This window comes from Pangasianodon hypophthalmus, chromosome 4 (genome assembly GCF_027358585.1).
Source record: "Pangasianodon hypophthalmus isolate fPanHyp1 chromosome 4, fPanHyp1.pri, whole genome shotgun sequence".
Classification (NCBI taxonomy): Eukaryota; Metazoa; Chordata; class Actinopteri; order Siluriformes; family Pangasiidae; genus Pangasianodon; species Pangasianodon hypophthalmus.
In genome coordinates, this window is record NC_069713.1 from 4,990,126 (window position 1) to 5,003,101 (window position 12,976).

The following is a 12,976-nucleotide window of genomic DNA, read 5'->3' on the forward strand; positions in this document are numbered from 1 at the left end:
ACAAATCACATTCCACCTTTTCCAAGTGGGATCTGCTATTCTGTGTGTACAAACCCTAGCTACTCGTAGATGAGTTCTTATCAATTTCTCTGTTTGTGTTCATCATTGGGAAAGCAGAGGACATTGCTCTGAGGGACACAGTAGGGCAGCTACAGGTGAGTTAGCTGAAAAGGTTAGACACTTGCTTACTGGATTTTTATGGGATGTGTATTGTGCTTAGAAATTGTGATTAGAAGTGATAAATGCAAGGTTATAAAATGTAAAATGTTGGCCTTATTTTTTATGACTTTGAAGCACTAGAACTAAATACAATTAGCATCAGTTAGCATTCATGATTTTTTTTTTTTGAGTTGTGAATCATCTTTTGATATCATTTTATGTGAATGTGTGTGTGCATGGTGTGCTGCAATGAACTGGTGTCTCTCATCCAGCATGTATTCCCACCTCATGCTCAGTGTTCCTGGGATCCACCGCCAGATTAACTGCCACCAGAATAACGCATTTACTGAAGATGAATTAAAGAAGGTATTGCATTAAGCATCATTTCTCTTTGACCACAAGGTGGAGCCCATGTACAAAAGAAATCCAGCTCAGTTTCAACCTGACAGTAGTGGTCTGGTACATGAGCTGGTACATTTATGAACCCTGGCCATATTATTTGAACCATAAACACTTAGTCTCACTAATTCTCACTGCAGGCTTTGAGGGCCATCACACTGCCAGTGTCCATTAGTTTGGTTTTGTACTAAAATCCCATGAATACATTCGATTCAAATAATGGGAATTCTTGAAATTTTTCTTTTTTTTGTAAGAATTTTCCAAGAGTATAAACAAAACAATATGTAATGGTTAACAAAAGTAGAGTGTGTGTTCTTTATGTATCAAATGATAGTAATGTTAAGATTAAAATAATTTCTAATGCATAAACTAAATAACACAGAAGGCATTGTGTGAAAACCACTTAACGTTCAGCATTAATTTTGTAAACATGCAAAAAGAAAACCTGCTGATTATTTCCTGAATATGAATCATTTTGCCCACATGAATTAAAATAAAAATATTAGGTTTACAAACCCCTAAGCCTGACTATCTTAATCCCTCTGCCAAGAGTGTGAAGAAATGCACTTATGAGGAAGTTATCTAGCAGGGTTTAACAGTGAAACCTTGTATTTCACTTTATAAGTAGCTTTTGATTGTCTGAATCACTGCCACTGCTGTAATGTTAATTTCCTGTGTTGTGTTTTGGACATTTTCAGTGTTATGTTAGTCCTGTACATCAGTGTACCAGTGTGTAGACATGCAGTAAGAGTAATAACACTTCTGTTTGTTTCCTCATTTACTCCTGAACTTGACTGCACTGAGATCCTCTACTTACACTGAATAATACTGCAGGATTGAGTTATCTGATTTTAACAATAGAAATAAAGTACACATCTTCTTGGTTATTTTTTTTATTTAGGCTCAATAAATGGTTTAATACCAATATATGATTGTATAAAAATATAAAATAAAAATGCTGATATTTAAAAAGGAACAGAAGTAGTTGTTAAGAGTTTACTTGTACTTCATATGATATATTACTGCAACCAGGTTAAATTCAGTGAATTGATAATGATGCATTTATTAAAAAAAAAAATCACAACTACAACTAAAATTCACAGAGCTGAAAAGAAAAATTCAAACATAATATAAAACACTTTTTTTTTCAGAAGCACAGCTCTATCCTCACACACTGCATCAAAATATTAGCTTATTTCTTCTCTTTATTATTATTATTATTATTATTATTATTATTATTATTATAAAATTCCCAAAATAACCTTATAGAAAACAGCATTGTATCCTCTTTTTGTTAGATGAACTTCACTCCTCTGTGACTGTATTCTCCATTCTCTTTTCATCAGTGTGAGCTGTTAAAGAAATTAAAAAGTTATTTGTTTCATTTCAGTGTTTATTCCAGGTGTTTATGGCAGAAAAGCAACCAAACTGCATTTGATCTCATCCTAAACACAGTTTAAAGGGTGTTTGTTTTAATGCTTATGAATGACCGTGAAATGACAAGTGACAGAGCTTCAGGAAAAGATGTGTTAGAAAATGAACATCATTCATTCAGTCATCTTCAGTAACTGCAAAATGTAGGTCAGAGATTCTTAATCAATTATTACAAACAGTTTATTAGGGTGTCCTATTGCTCTATTAAATGCTACCTCCTCCTTTTAAAACCTTGTAAATTATTTTGAATATCTAATGCCTGTTACGATGATGGATAAGAATTTCCATCATATAAGTTACAATATATTTTTAAATAGAGATAATGTGACAAGATGTTTATTTTTTTTAAATGAGTAAAGTTAATTGTAATTTTTTTGATATGCTTTGACACACTGACTGAACCGTCTGTCACGTGTAAATTCACCCTCAGACCTCAGCAGAAACAGATATGCTGTGTTTCATATCATTTACATTTAAATCTTACTGTAAATGCAGTTTAAAAAAAGTTCTACAAGACTCATATTTTTAGATTTTAAAATGAGAATAGTGAGTCAAATGCTTTCTACCTTTCCTAAGGTGAAAATGTTTTTCTCACACTAAGTAAAGTTAGTATGCTCATTATGAGAAACGTACAGAAAGAGTTCTTACCTCGAGCTCTGTAACATTTGACCAGCAGAATGATGGTCACCAGCAGATACGGAGAGGCCGTCACTACACTACTGATCAGCATGAGCACGGAGAATGGAGCTTCTACATGCAGAATATAATAATAATTATAATAAGTCTTTATTCATGCTGAAGTGTTTGTAAGTTTTAGCTCAACCTGTTGTACAAATAAAGTCATTTACACTTGTGTGCACAAATGTAACAGCATACAGTACACAGAGTTACATAAACTAAGGACTATAGCTTGCATTGTGTAAAGCTACAGAGTTCAAGTCACAGTTGTATTTAAATGAATATTTAAATGGTTTCTCACCTCTGACTGAGACCCAGCTTTTCAGTGACTCTCCTCTCTCTGGGTGTTTACAGTGGTAGAAACCTTCATCTGACTTTGAGACAGTTCGGATGATCATCTCTCCTGTAGTCTGTGTCTGGAGAACTGATCCATCTTTATAGAAATCAGCTCGGAGGTTTGAGGAATTTGTGTTGCGATATAAACAGCGTAGAGTCAGAGGATGTCCCTCAGTCACAGGATGGACAGGACTCTCCAGGATCACATCACCATCTAGAACAGAGAATTTACACTACTGCTTGATTTCACTGTGAAACTCATTAGTGTGTTTGTGTTTTGTGGTGTTGAACTTGATGAAAACTCTTCAGATAAGGAGTGTAAAACTAGAGTTGTGTAGCGCCGTATTACAGCCTCATTCAGTGTTTTACCTGCTCTACCGTAGCTGATTCAGCTCATGAGAGAAACTCAACTGTGCCGTTCTGTTGCTGTCTTCATGTAACATTAAATTCACAAAATATTCAGAACTTTAAAAACTTTACTGAAATAAACCAGTTAATTGTCTCTTGTTGATAAGTTCACCGAGTTGCAAAATCAGAGTTCTGAATATTGTATGATTAAACATTTCCCTTTTCCTTTAACAGTAAACAAACTACATGAAGACTCACCATGCACTGTGATGTTGACAGGATTACTGTTCTCTCCAGATTCAGACTCACACCAGTAAACTCCAGTGCGTGATGTGGAAAGGGAGCTGATTTTACATGTAGATCCTGTAACTGATCCCCACCGTGAACAATCTAACACTCCCTCACTGTGTGTGTATCGTCTCACTGTCCATTCAGTAGAGTTACTCTGGTCCTCACAGCTGAGTGAGAGAGAGTCTTTAGTAAAGTGTTGAGTTCTGCTGGGATTGATGATCAGAGAGACTGGAGGAGATTCACCTTAAACACAGAACATTATAATTCACATGTGTTATTATGATTGTGTTTTCATGGCGTAACTTGCACTGAAGACATTTAAACCTCATTTAATTAAACAATGCTATCTGAATGAGAATAATCCTCTACCAGTGCTTAGGGCTATTCAACTGCCTTAAACATTCCTCACTGAGGAGAGTGAATATGAAGATTTTTACACCAAACATTAGCACAGCTGTGATTCTCCATATTTAAAATCAATGCTATGATAATGTTTTACTTTATTTATGAATATATATTCAACACTCCAACACACCAGTGTTGTTATTTTTCCTCACCAGTGATCCATAGTAGCAGTAGATTGCTGTAATTTGTGTAAGAGGGTCGTTCTTCTCTCTCTCCTCTGCACGCATAAACTCCTGTGTGGTTAAGAGCAGCAGGACTGAGAGTGTAGGAGCCTCTGGATCCTCTGCTGCTGTCTGAGAGAAGCTTTTTTTTAGCACTGATATGACCATTATTGTTTCTGTAGAGAACAACTGTGTACCAGCTGAATGTCCAGTTTGTAGAGGAGTTTGTAACCTCACAGCTTAGAGTCGCTGAGTCTCCTTCAGTCAGCCAGCTCTGTGGAGATACACTCAGTACTGCCCGTGGTCTCTCTGTTACACAGGAAACACAAAATTATACTTAAATTATATATATATATATATTTTATACACAACATATTTATTTATTTATTTATTTACTTTATACACAACAATCTTGCCATGTCTAAAAGATCATCTAAACAGGAATAGTAACAAATATTAAATATGGATATAAAACTAATTACACTAAGTCATTAGATGAGGCAATAGAAATGTGTTCATTCTTCTTGTCATCATCACTGGGTGGTTTATTTCTGCTAAATAAGTGGGATCATCTGTATCCACTAGTCTGTATGTCACATAGGAGAGTGAATCTCTCCCTGATAAACACACACTCAACTGTTTTACATTGACATCTCTCCATCCACAAATACTTTTTAAAATTATATATTTCAAGATTTATTCTAGAATAACAGAAGAAACATGAATAGTTATGTAATGTTATTTATTAACAGTCCTCCTGATTTCAGAACTGTGGTGAAAGAAGTGAAAATCCTGATCTACCTCTCACTGTAATCCTGACTGAATCACTGAACACTGTGTAGTAGTTTTTGTCTCCCCATCATTGGTATGCACTATATTGTCTAGGTCAAATCTAAGTTACTGAATTCCAAAATAAAACTTTATCATTTCTTAAGTTCTAAAATTATCATCTAATGAATGCCAGAAGCAAGACAAAATGAGATTTACTGCCTTCTGTCTTACTGTTTGCTGTGTATTATTAATCACACTGACTGACCACAATTATACTGTAAATGTAAAGCTATAAAATCCAGATATTGCCACAGACTCACCTGATACAGTCAGTGTAACAGCATCACCGATGTCTGAGCTCTGAGAGTCACGTCTCTGTCCTCGACAGGTGTAGTTACCATGGTCAGAGTCACTAACAGACCTGATACTGACCTCCTGCACTGTGTTTTCTGTATAGACTCTGTCTCCTCTCTTTGTGTAGACTCTGTCATTATTCTTATACCAGCTGTATGTCCACTCAGTGTCTCCTCCTTCCTGTACATCACATCTGAGAGTAACTCTCTCTCCAATGTACACATTTTTATCAGGTTTTATGGACACGACAGCTTTAGGACTCCCTACAAAAAATCTATTGTTAATAAACTACACATAAAGAAATTTGTTTGTAACTCAAATAATGAAGTTTACAGCAGGGGGCCGAGCTTTCTGCCCCACAGTTATGAAATAGCCTTCCAATCAGCGTTCGGGACACAGACACAGTCTCAGTGTTTAAGTCTAGGCTGAAAACCTATTTGTTTAGTCAAGCCTTTTTTTACTAAAAGTGTTTTGGTAAACTGGGATGTGTGGATACTGTCGTCCCCCCACTCTCACGCGTTCACTAAGGTTTGTTGATGGTGGAGTACCTGGACACTTCATGTCCCAGGGCGCCCTCATGTCTGTGTTACCTTCTGACTCTCACTGTTAGTTATGCTGTCATAGCTAGTCTTGCTGGAGTCCCTGCTTGCACTGTGCACACAAAGTACATCTTCATAAACAATTATAGGACAATAGCATACCGAATAATCTGTGTTCTCTCTCTCTCTCTCTCTCTCTATTACTCCTGAAATACTGATGATACTGACTACTTTTGTCTTTCGAATCTGCCTGATCCATCCTGATGCCCCACTTCTGCTTGAAGCCTCCTTCACATGAAAATCATTTGCTTCTAGTGAGGAAGGCCTCACATGGACACCCTAAAGATCACCATGAGTTTACTGTGGATGTTACCACATGGATACCCTAAAGATCACCATGAGTTTACTGTGGATGGTACCACATGGATACCCTAAAGATCACCATGAGGTTACTGTGGATTGTACCACATGGATACCCTAAAGATCACCATGAGGTTACTGTGGATGGTACCACATGGACACCCTAAAGATCACCATGAGTTTACTGTGGATGGTACCACATGGATACCCTAAAGATCACCATGAGGTTACTGTGGATGGTACCACATGGACACCCTAAAGATCACCATGAGTTTACTGTGGATGGTACCACATGGATACCCTAAAGATCACCATGAGGTTACTGTGGATGGTACCACATGGACAGCCTGAAGATGGCTGTGGATGTTCTTCCTTGTTCAGCCTAAAGAATGCGAATGCTGAACAGTTGATAACTTCAGTTTGATAGGATGGACTTAAAGTTAAATCTTTAATGATGCTCATACTCAAGTTGCTTTTAACACAATTAGCAATACTTGACTCTATAGTATACAGTTACAGAAGAGTAATAATTTATAATTATTTATATCTGATGTCATCTAGATGAAGATGGGTTCCCTTTTGAGTCTGGTTCCTCTCAAGGTTTCTTCCTCATGTTGTCTCAGAGAGGTTTTCGTCACCACTATCACCTCTGGCTTGCTCATTGGGGATAAATTAGGATTTAAAATTTCAATTTCAATTTAATTTAAATTTTACATCAGCTAATTCTAAATCTACATTGTGACAACGACCATTGTTAAATGCGCTTTATAATGTTTATAATGTAGTGAAACTAAACATGAGAAACTGATATGAGAGAAAAGACTGAAAATGACTGAGTTAAAGTGACTTCCTAACTTTACACCTGTAAAAATTGTATTGAAATTGACAAACTTTGCATGGTAATGTACAAACTCGACCTTCTCAGTTCCAGTTAAAAACATGTACACATAAATAAACAAATAAATGTAAAATACAACTTTATATAATTACCTTGAGCATGTGGCAGGGGTACAAATGAAATCAGCACTGAAACAGAACAGAAACAGGGAAAATGATGTAAACATGGAAAAGAGACAGTGTACAATTGAAAGCAGGACGTATTAGCCACATTAAACTCATGTGTAAGGAATACAATATACTGAGCTCTATCATTTATAAATAAATTTTCTCCAGGAAAATCATCAGTCTAATCAATTATGCACCTTATTCATTTAGAATTTTCATTTAACTTCATATTACAAAGGCTTAAATATATTAAACATCAATTTGTAACTGACAGTAATAATTTATATGGTGTAAATTTTCCACAATGCCCATTTAAAGCTGTATTGACCATGAAAGTGTGACCTCATCACAGTGCACTAATAATTCTTCAAGAAGTCCAAGTGTAACTGATTTCAGTTAAAATATTGTGTTAATGAAGTGTGTACAAGCCCATAATGAATAGAGGTGAGCATCAGACAAACATCCTGCTCCAATCTCTACTGCACACACTTTGTCTCCAACACTCCCTAATGCACAGACCCTGGCTTTAATTTTCCTTTAATGCTCAAACATGAACAAGATGACTGATTTTGTCCATCAGTAAGTACCACATAAGAAAGCACTACATAAATAAAACCATTAGTACCAGTAAAGTTATATTTATCCACCATAATTAGTCATTAGTTTCTAGACAGTTATAACACATTCACACCTCCGCCTCTTCTTCACAGCTGAACTCATGCTAGTTATTTTAACAAGAAGCAAAACCACAACAGCCAACAGCCTATCTCTGCTCTCAGGCCTCTAACTTATTGGTAAAAAAAAAAAAAATAATAATTACTAATAAAAAACAACAACTGTGCATTAGTTTGGTATTAGTGTGTATTAGACTGAACTTGCTGTACTGAGATGTTTCTCTGCAAAGACGACAATAGTAACAAAAATGGAAATGTAGGTTATAAGGCACTTTCTCAGTATGTCTAGTTAATGTTAACATTTTGTTAGGTTTTATTAAAACCTTTCTGTTGACAGGAAAAACAACCAGCATTGTGTCTTCACTCTAATGAAGACACAAAGAGAACATTTACTCGCAGAGCATCACAGGGAGTGGACTGAGCTCCATCCTGTCTCTCTAATGACTGACTGACTGACAGAGAAGTGGTGTGTGTTAAAGCCTTACCACTTCCTGTGTTCTCACAGAGAAAGAGAGACAGACAGACAGACAGACAGACAGAGAGAGAGAGAGAGAGAGAGAAATAGAGGATGTACATGCAGTACACTGTATATGTATTTTCAATTGTAACATTTACAACAGGTTTGACTTTACAAAGATTAAAATGTTTCGTGTTAAATTATAACACAACAGCGTATAGGTGCTGCAAATAGGTGACATCTTTTAATGCCAATCATATATAATTTGTTGTATTTAGAGTAGTGTTTTTTTCTTTACACAATACCAGCGAGAGAGAGAGAGAGAGAGAGAGAGATGTATCTTCAACTTCTCTTTTAGTGGATACAGCCTTTGTTGTGCCTGTTCTTCTGATTTCATCTTGAATATTATAAAAATATTTTAGACGGCCACAGTGTGGATAGTGAGCACATTTTCACTGGAATAGCATTGTAAAGTAAAGCCTGTAGTTTTCAGAGCACTTTTGAGCCTGGATTAGTGTCTGTGGCTTTACACATGTTCTCCTCATGCAAACATGGGTTTCCTCCCAGTTCTCTAATTTTTCTTCACCTCTCGAAAACATGTCAGTGGGTGGACTGGGGACTATAAATAGATGTGAATAAGTGTGTGAATTTGTGTGTGTGTGTGTGTGCATGTCCATGGACTGGTGTCCCATCCAGGATGTATTCTCGCCTCATACCCAGTGTTCTTGGGATAGATTCAAGATCCACAGTGACCCTGACCAGGATAAAGTGCTTGATGATAACACTTTGTAGCAAGAATTAGCAAGAATTTTTTTTGCTAATGACCGGGTTGCCAGATTAGACTAGTTTATGGGGAAGGGAGGGTAGTTTGCATTTCTACATTGGAAGTTTCTTGACACTGTTGTTCATATCAAAAGCAGTACAAAATTCCAAACTGTACTTTAAAACTACCAAAAATCAAAGATTTAACTGAATAATTTTAACAGTTAACAGAGCCAGGAGGCAAGTTGAACAACAGACCTCAGTTCATGTCTGTGGTAGCTGGTAATTTTCATTATCCAATGTAGTAAGGTTATGCTTCCTTGTCTCTCTTTCTTCTCATGGCTCTTTCTGTTCAGTTTTGCACTGCAAAGTATGACAAAGATGCCTTATTTATTCTCTTTTCTTTTTTCCATTGTTTAGCTAGCAAACATTTGCTAGTTCAGGTATATGGCATCAATGTCAATGACTTAAATCAGCACATGCAGGGATGAACTGCACAAGCACAAAAATACTTACACACTCACACAGATTCTAAACTCGAGAGCAGAAGGAACTACACACACCAGCAAATTGCTTCAGAGCCCTGCTGGGGACATTCTTACTTTAAAAACCATACTGTGTAGCCAAGACTTATCAAGATGTGGGAATGACATCCCAATGTGTGGCCACAACTTAGTAATGCGAGGGAACTAGAAAATGAATTTGTGGCCATGACTTGATCTTGGCCACATATTAATAAAGTGTGGTCATTGTGTTGTGCTCCTCAGCTGGTGTACAGAGTTTCACAGTAATCAGCATGCTCTTGGAGGAAATGATCCGCCACTCATCTGTTTTAATTAAGATTTAGACACTATGAAAGTTTACATTCACAATTTATTATTAATTACTGAATAGTCATAAGTCTTTTTCAGTTTCACTTTAGTAAATGTTTGGCTCAGAACTTGGCTCAGAGTAATTTATATTCATTATAGTGGAACAAAATTTGTCTATTTCCATGTGTCTGTGCTCTTTTAAAAATGTCCAAAGTTGTATATGCTGTGTTTACCTGTTGTAATCCTGGGGTTAGTACGGAAACCTATTACCATAAAATAGTTCATACATTACCACATTTTAGCTCAACAGTACAACAGATGGTGGCATTAAACTGAGAAATAAAACTGAAAAAAACGAGACTGTTTTAATTAAACTGTGTGACGAGGAGGAGGGAGGGGCCAGGATGTGAGGATGCACGCGTGGCACTGAGTTGTCTAATCAGTGGGAGAGAGTAATAAAAGAGCGGCTGGAAACACCTGAGGGAGAGACGCACGCTTGTCATCTGGATAGGAGTGAAGATGTGAGCCAGTCTCCAGTCCATCCCTGCCCTCAAAACGACAAAAATAAGTTCGACTCGCATGAGCAAAGATGTCCTCTTGATAAACAAGGAGAAACAAAGTTATAACTGTGCCCAAACTCCCCTCCCCCATTATTTCTACTTATTTTGCTCTCGGATTTGGAATTTGCTAGCATACAGTTCCTTCTTTTGTGCTCCAGTTTGGAAAATTAAATAAAGTATAAACCTCTATTAATTGTAACAACTATTGAGGTATGCACTTCATTTTTGAAGAGAGCATGCTGCATGTACTGCATGATGCACTACTAATTTTTCAGGAAGCCCAAGTGTAGCTAATTTCAGTAAAAATATTGTGCTACTGAAGAGTGGGCCATAATGAATGTATACCTCCCATCTCTACTGCACACACTTTGTCTCCAGCGGTCTCAACTGCACAGACTCTGGCTTCAATTTTCCGTTTGTACTCAGACGGTTGATTTTAAATTTGATATAATACGTATTAATGTTGATATATTTGTCCACCATATTTATGGTCATTAGTTAAAAGTCAGTTATCGCTATCACACAGCACCTTCACCCCTCCTCCTTCTGAGCTTGCACTGTGTATTAACACAAAAGAAGCAAAACCACAACTGCCATCTTGTCTCTGCTCTCTCACCTCTAACACTGTCCCTGTGTGTGAAAAACGCTAGAGATGTGTTTGTTTCTGCATAACTTTTGCTGTTGTTTTTGATACTAATGGGTAAATAACAATTAATGATTATTAAAAAAAAAAAAAACACTGTGCATTAGTTTGGTATTAGTGTGTGTTAAAGTGAACTTGCTGTACTGAGATGTTTCCCTGCACAGCTCATAATAGTAACAAAAATGGAAATGTAGGTTATAAGACATTTTGTCTGTAAGTCTAGTTTCTTCCTTCTCTGTCACTAGTTTCTATCATTATTATGGTTATTACTTTGCTATAAGCCATTAACTAGTAATGTAAATTAATGCATATTTTTCACCATGCATTTCATTTATTACCATATTAAAATATCAGGATATTTGAAAAGCACTGAGACTAATGTAAAAAGGATCAAATTTGCAGGCACGATTTAAGAATAATTAAGCTCTATTGAGTATTCACGTCAATGGTCCCTCACGATGCACTAATAATTCTTTAAGAAGTGCAAATGTAAATAATTTCAGTGAAAATATTGTGTTAATGAAGTGTGACTAAGACCATAATGAGTATAGATGAGCATCAGACACACGCCCTGCTCCACCTCCCCTCTCTAATGCACACAATTTGTCTCCAGCACTCTCTACTGCACAGACCCTGGCTTAATTTTCCTTTAATGCTCAAATGTGAACAAGATGCTTTTCAGTTTAGCCAACAATAAGTACCACATAAGTAAACAATAAGTACCAGTGAAGTTATATTTATCCATCATAGCTACAGTCATTAATTTCGAGGCAGATATCACACATTCATGCCTCTTCCTCTTCGTCACAGCTAAACTCACACCAGTTATTGTAAAAAAAAAAAAAAAGAAGCAAAGCCACAACAACATATCTCTGCTCTCAGGCCTCTAACTGATCAGTATATAATAAGAGAACTACTAAAAGAAGTGCTTTGCATTAGTTTGGTATTAGTGTGTATTAGAGGTGCCTTGCTGTACTGAGATGTTTCCCTGCACAAACCATAATAGTAACAGAAATGGAAATCTAGGTTATAAGACATTTTCTCAGTAAGTCTAGTTAATGCTAACATGGTTTTTTTTGTTGAACCTTTTTGTTGACAGGAAAGACCACCAGAATCAAACCACAGCAGCTAAAGACATTTCAGATAGTCACAACCATGACTTCCACTGGTGAAAGTACAAACACCATCCATTTTTTAGCAGATCAAATGATCATGAGAGGTTGTCACTGAGCAGCAGATGACAGCAGGACACAGAAGATCAGCTACAGATTCCAACAATATAGACTCGTTTACACTCATTAGATTATTTAAACCCTGTGTTTTAAACTTGCTCTACTTGTACTCTTACCTGTTGAACTATCATAGTTACTGAGAGTAGTTACACATCAAACTAAACCCTTCTCATAACAGATATGGATACACTGATCCACCTGAGCAGTCATGCAGAAATACACACAATGTCCTAATCACACAATAAGCTCATCACTCAGGACATTCAGACTGCAGATCAACAACTTTATACCCCACCACTCACTCTAATGAAGACACAAAGAGAACATTTACTCACAGAGCATCACAGGGAGTGGACTGAGCGCCATCCTGTCTCTCTAATGACTGATTGACAGATTGAGCTGTGGTGTGTTTTAAAGCTTCTACACTTCCTGTGTTCTTACACAGAGAGAGAGAGAGAATGCATATATATTGCCCATTCTATTTTATTGTACATAGACTTAGACATAGGCAGCTCCTGCTCGATTTTCCACATCAAAACTTTTTTTAGGCTCACATTGTAGAATCTTTAACAGGTTTGACTCTACAAGCATTAAAA

The 12,976-nt window shown here is 36.6% G+C and overlaps 1 protein-coding gene across 1 annotated transcript; it reads right to left on the reverse strand.

The window, feature by feature from the left end:
• Positions 1-1,450: 1,450 nt before the first annotated feature.
• LOC113547240 (obscurin-like) lies at positions 1,451-12,511 on the reverse strand. Its single transcript, XM_053233518.1, has 8 exons — positions 12,497-12,511; positions 7,226-7,421; positions 5,303-5,599; positions 4,203-4,520; positions 3,601-3,888; positions 2,972-3,220; positions 2,641-2,742; positions 1,451-1,910 (listed from the first exon to the last, which is right to left on the reverse strand). The coding sequence occupies exons 1-8, from the start codon at positions 12,509-12,511 to the stop codon at positions 1,864-1,866; spliced, it is 1,512 nt and encodes a 503-aa protein (XP_053089493.1). The 3' UTR covers positions 1,451-1,863.
• Between the last annotated feature and the right edge of the window lie 465 nt (positions 12,512-12,976).

What these genes read in the sequence shown, in the direction of transcription:
- LOC113547240 (XM_053233518.1), bottom strand. An exon ending in AGTGCATGGTGAGTCTTCAT is followed by an intron (nt 3,221 to 3,600) that starts GTAGTTTGTTTA and finishes TCTCTGTTCTAG; the next exon opens with ATGGTGATGTGATCCTGGAG. An exon ending in AAGCTGGGTCTCAGTCAGAG is followed by an intron (nt 2,743 to 2,971) that starts GTGAGAAACCAT and finishes TTCTGCATGTAG; the next exon opens with AAGCTCCATTCTCCGTGCTC.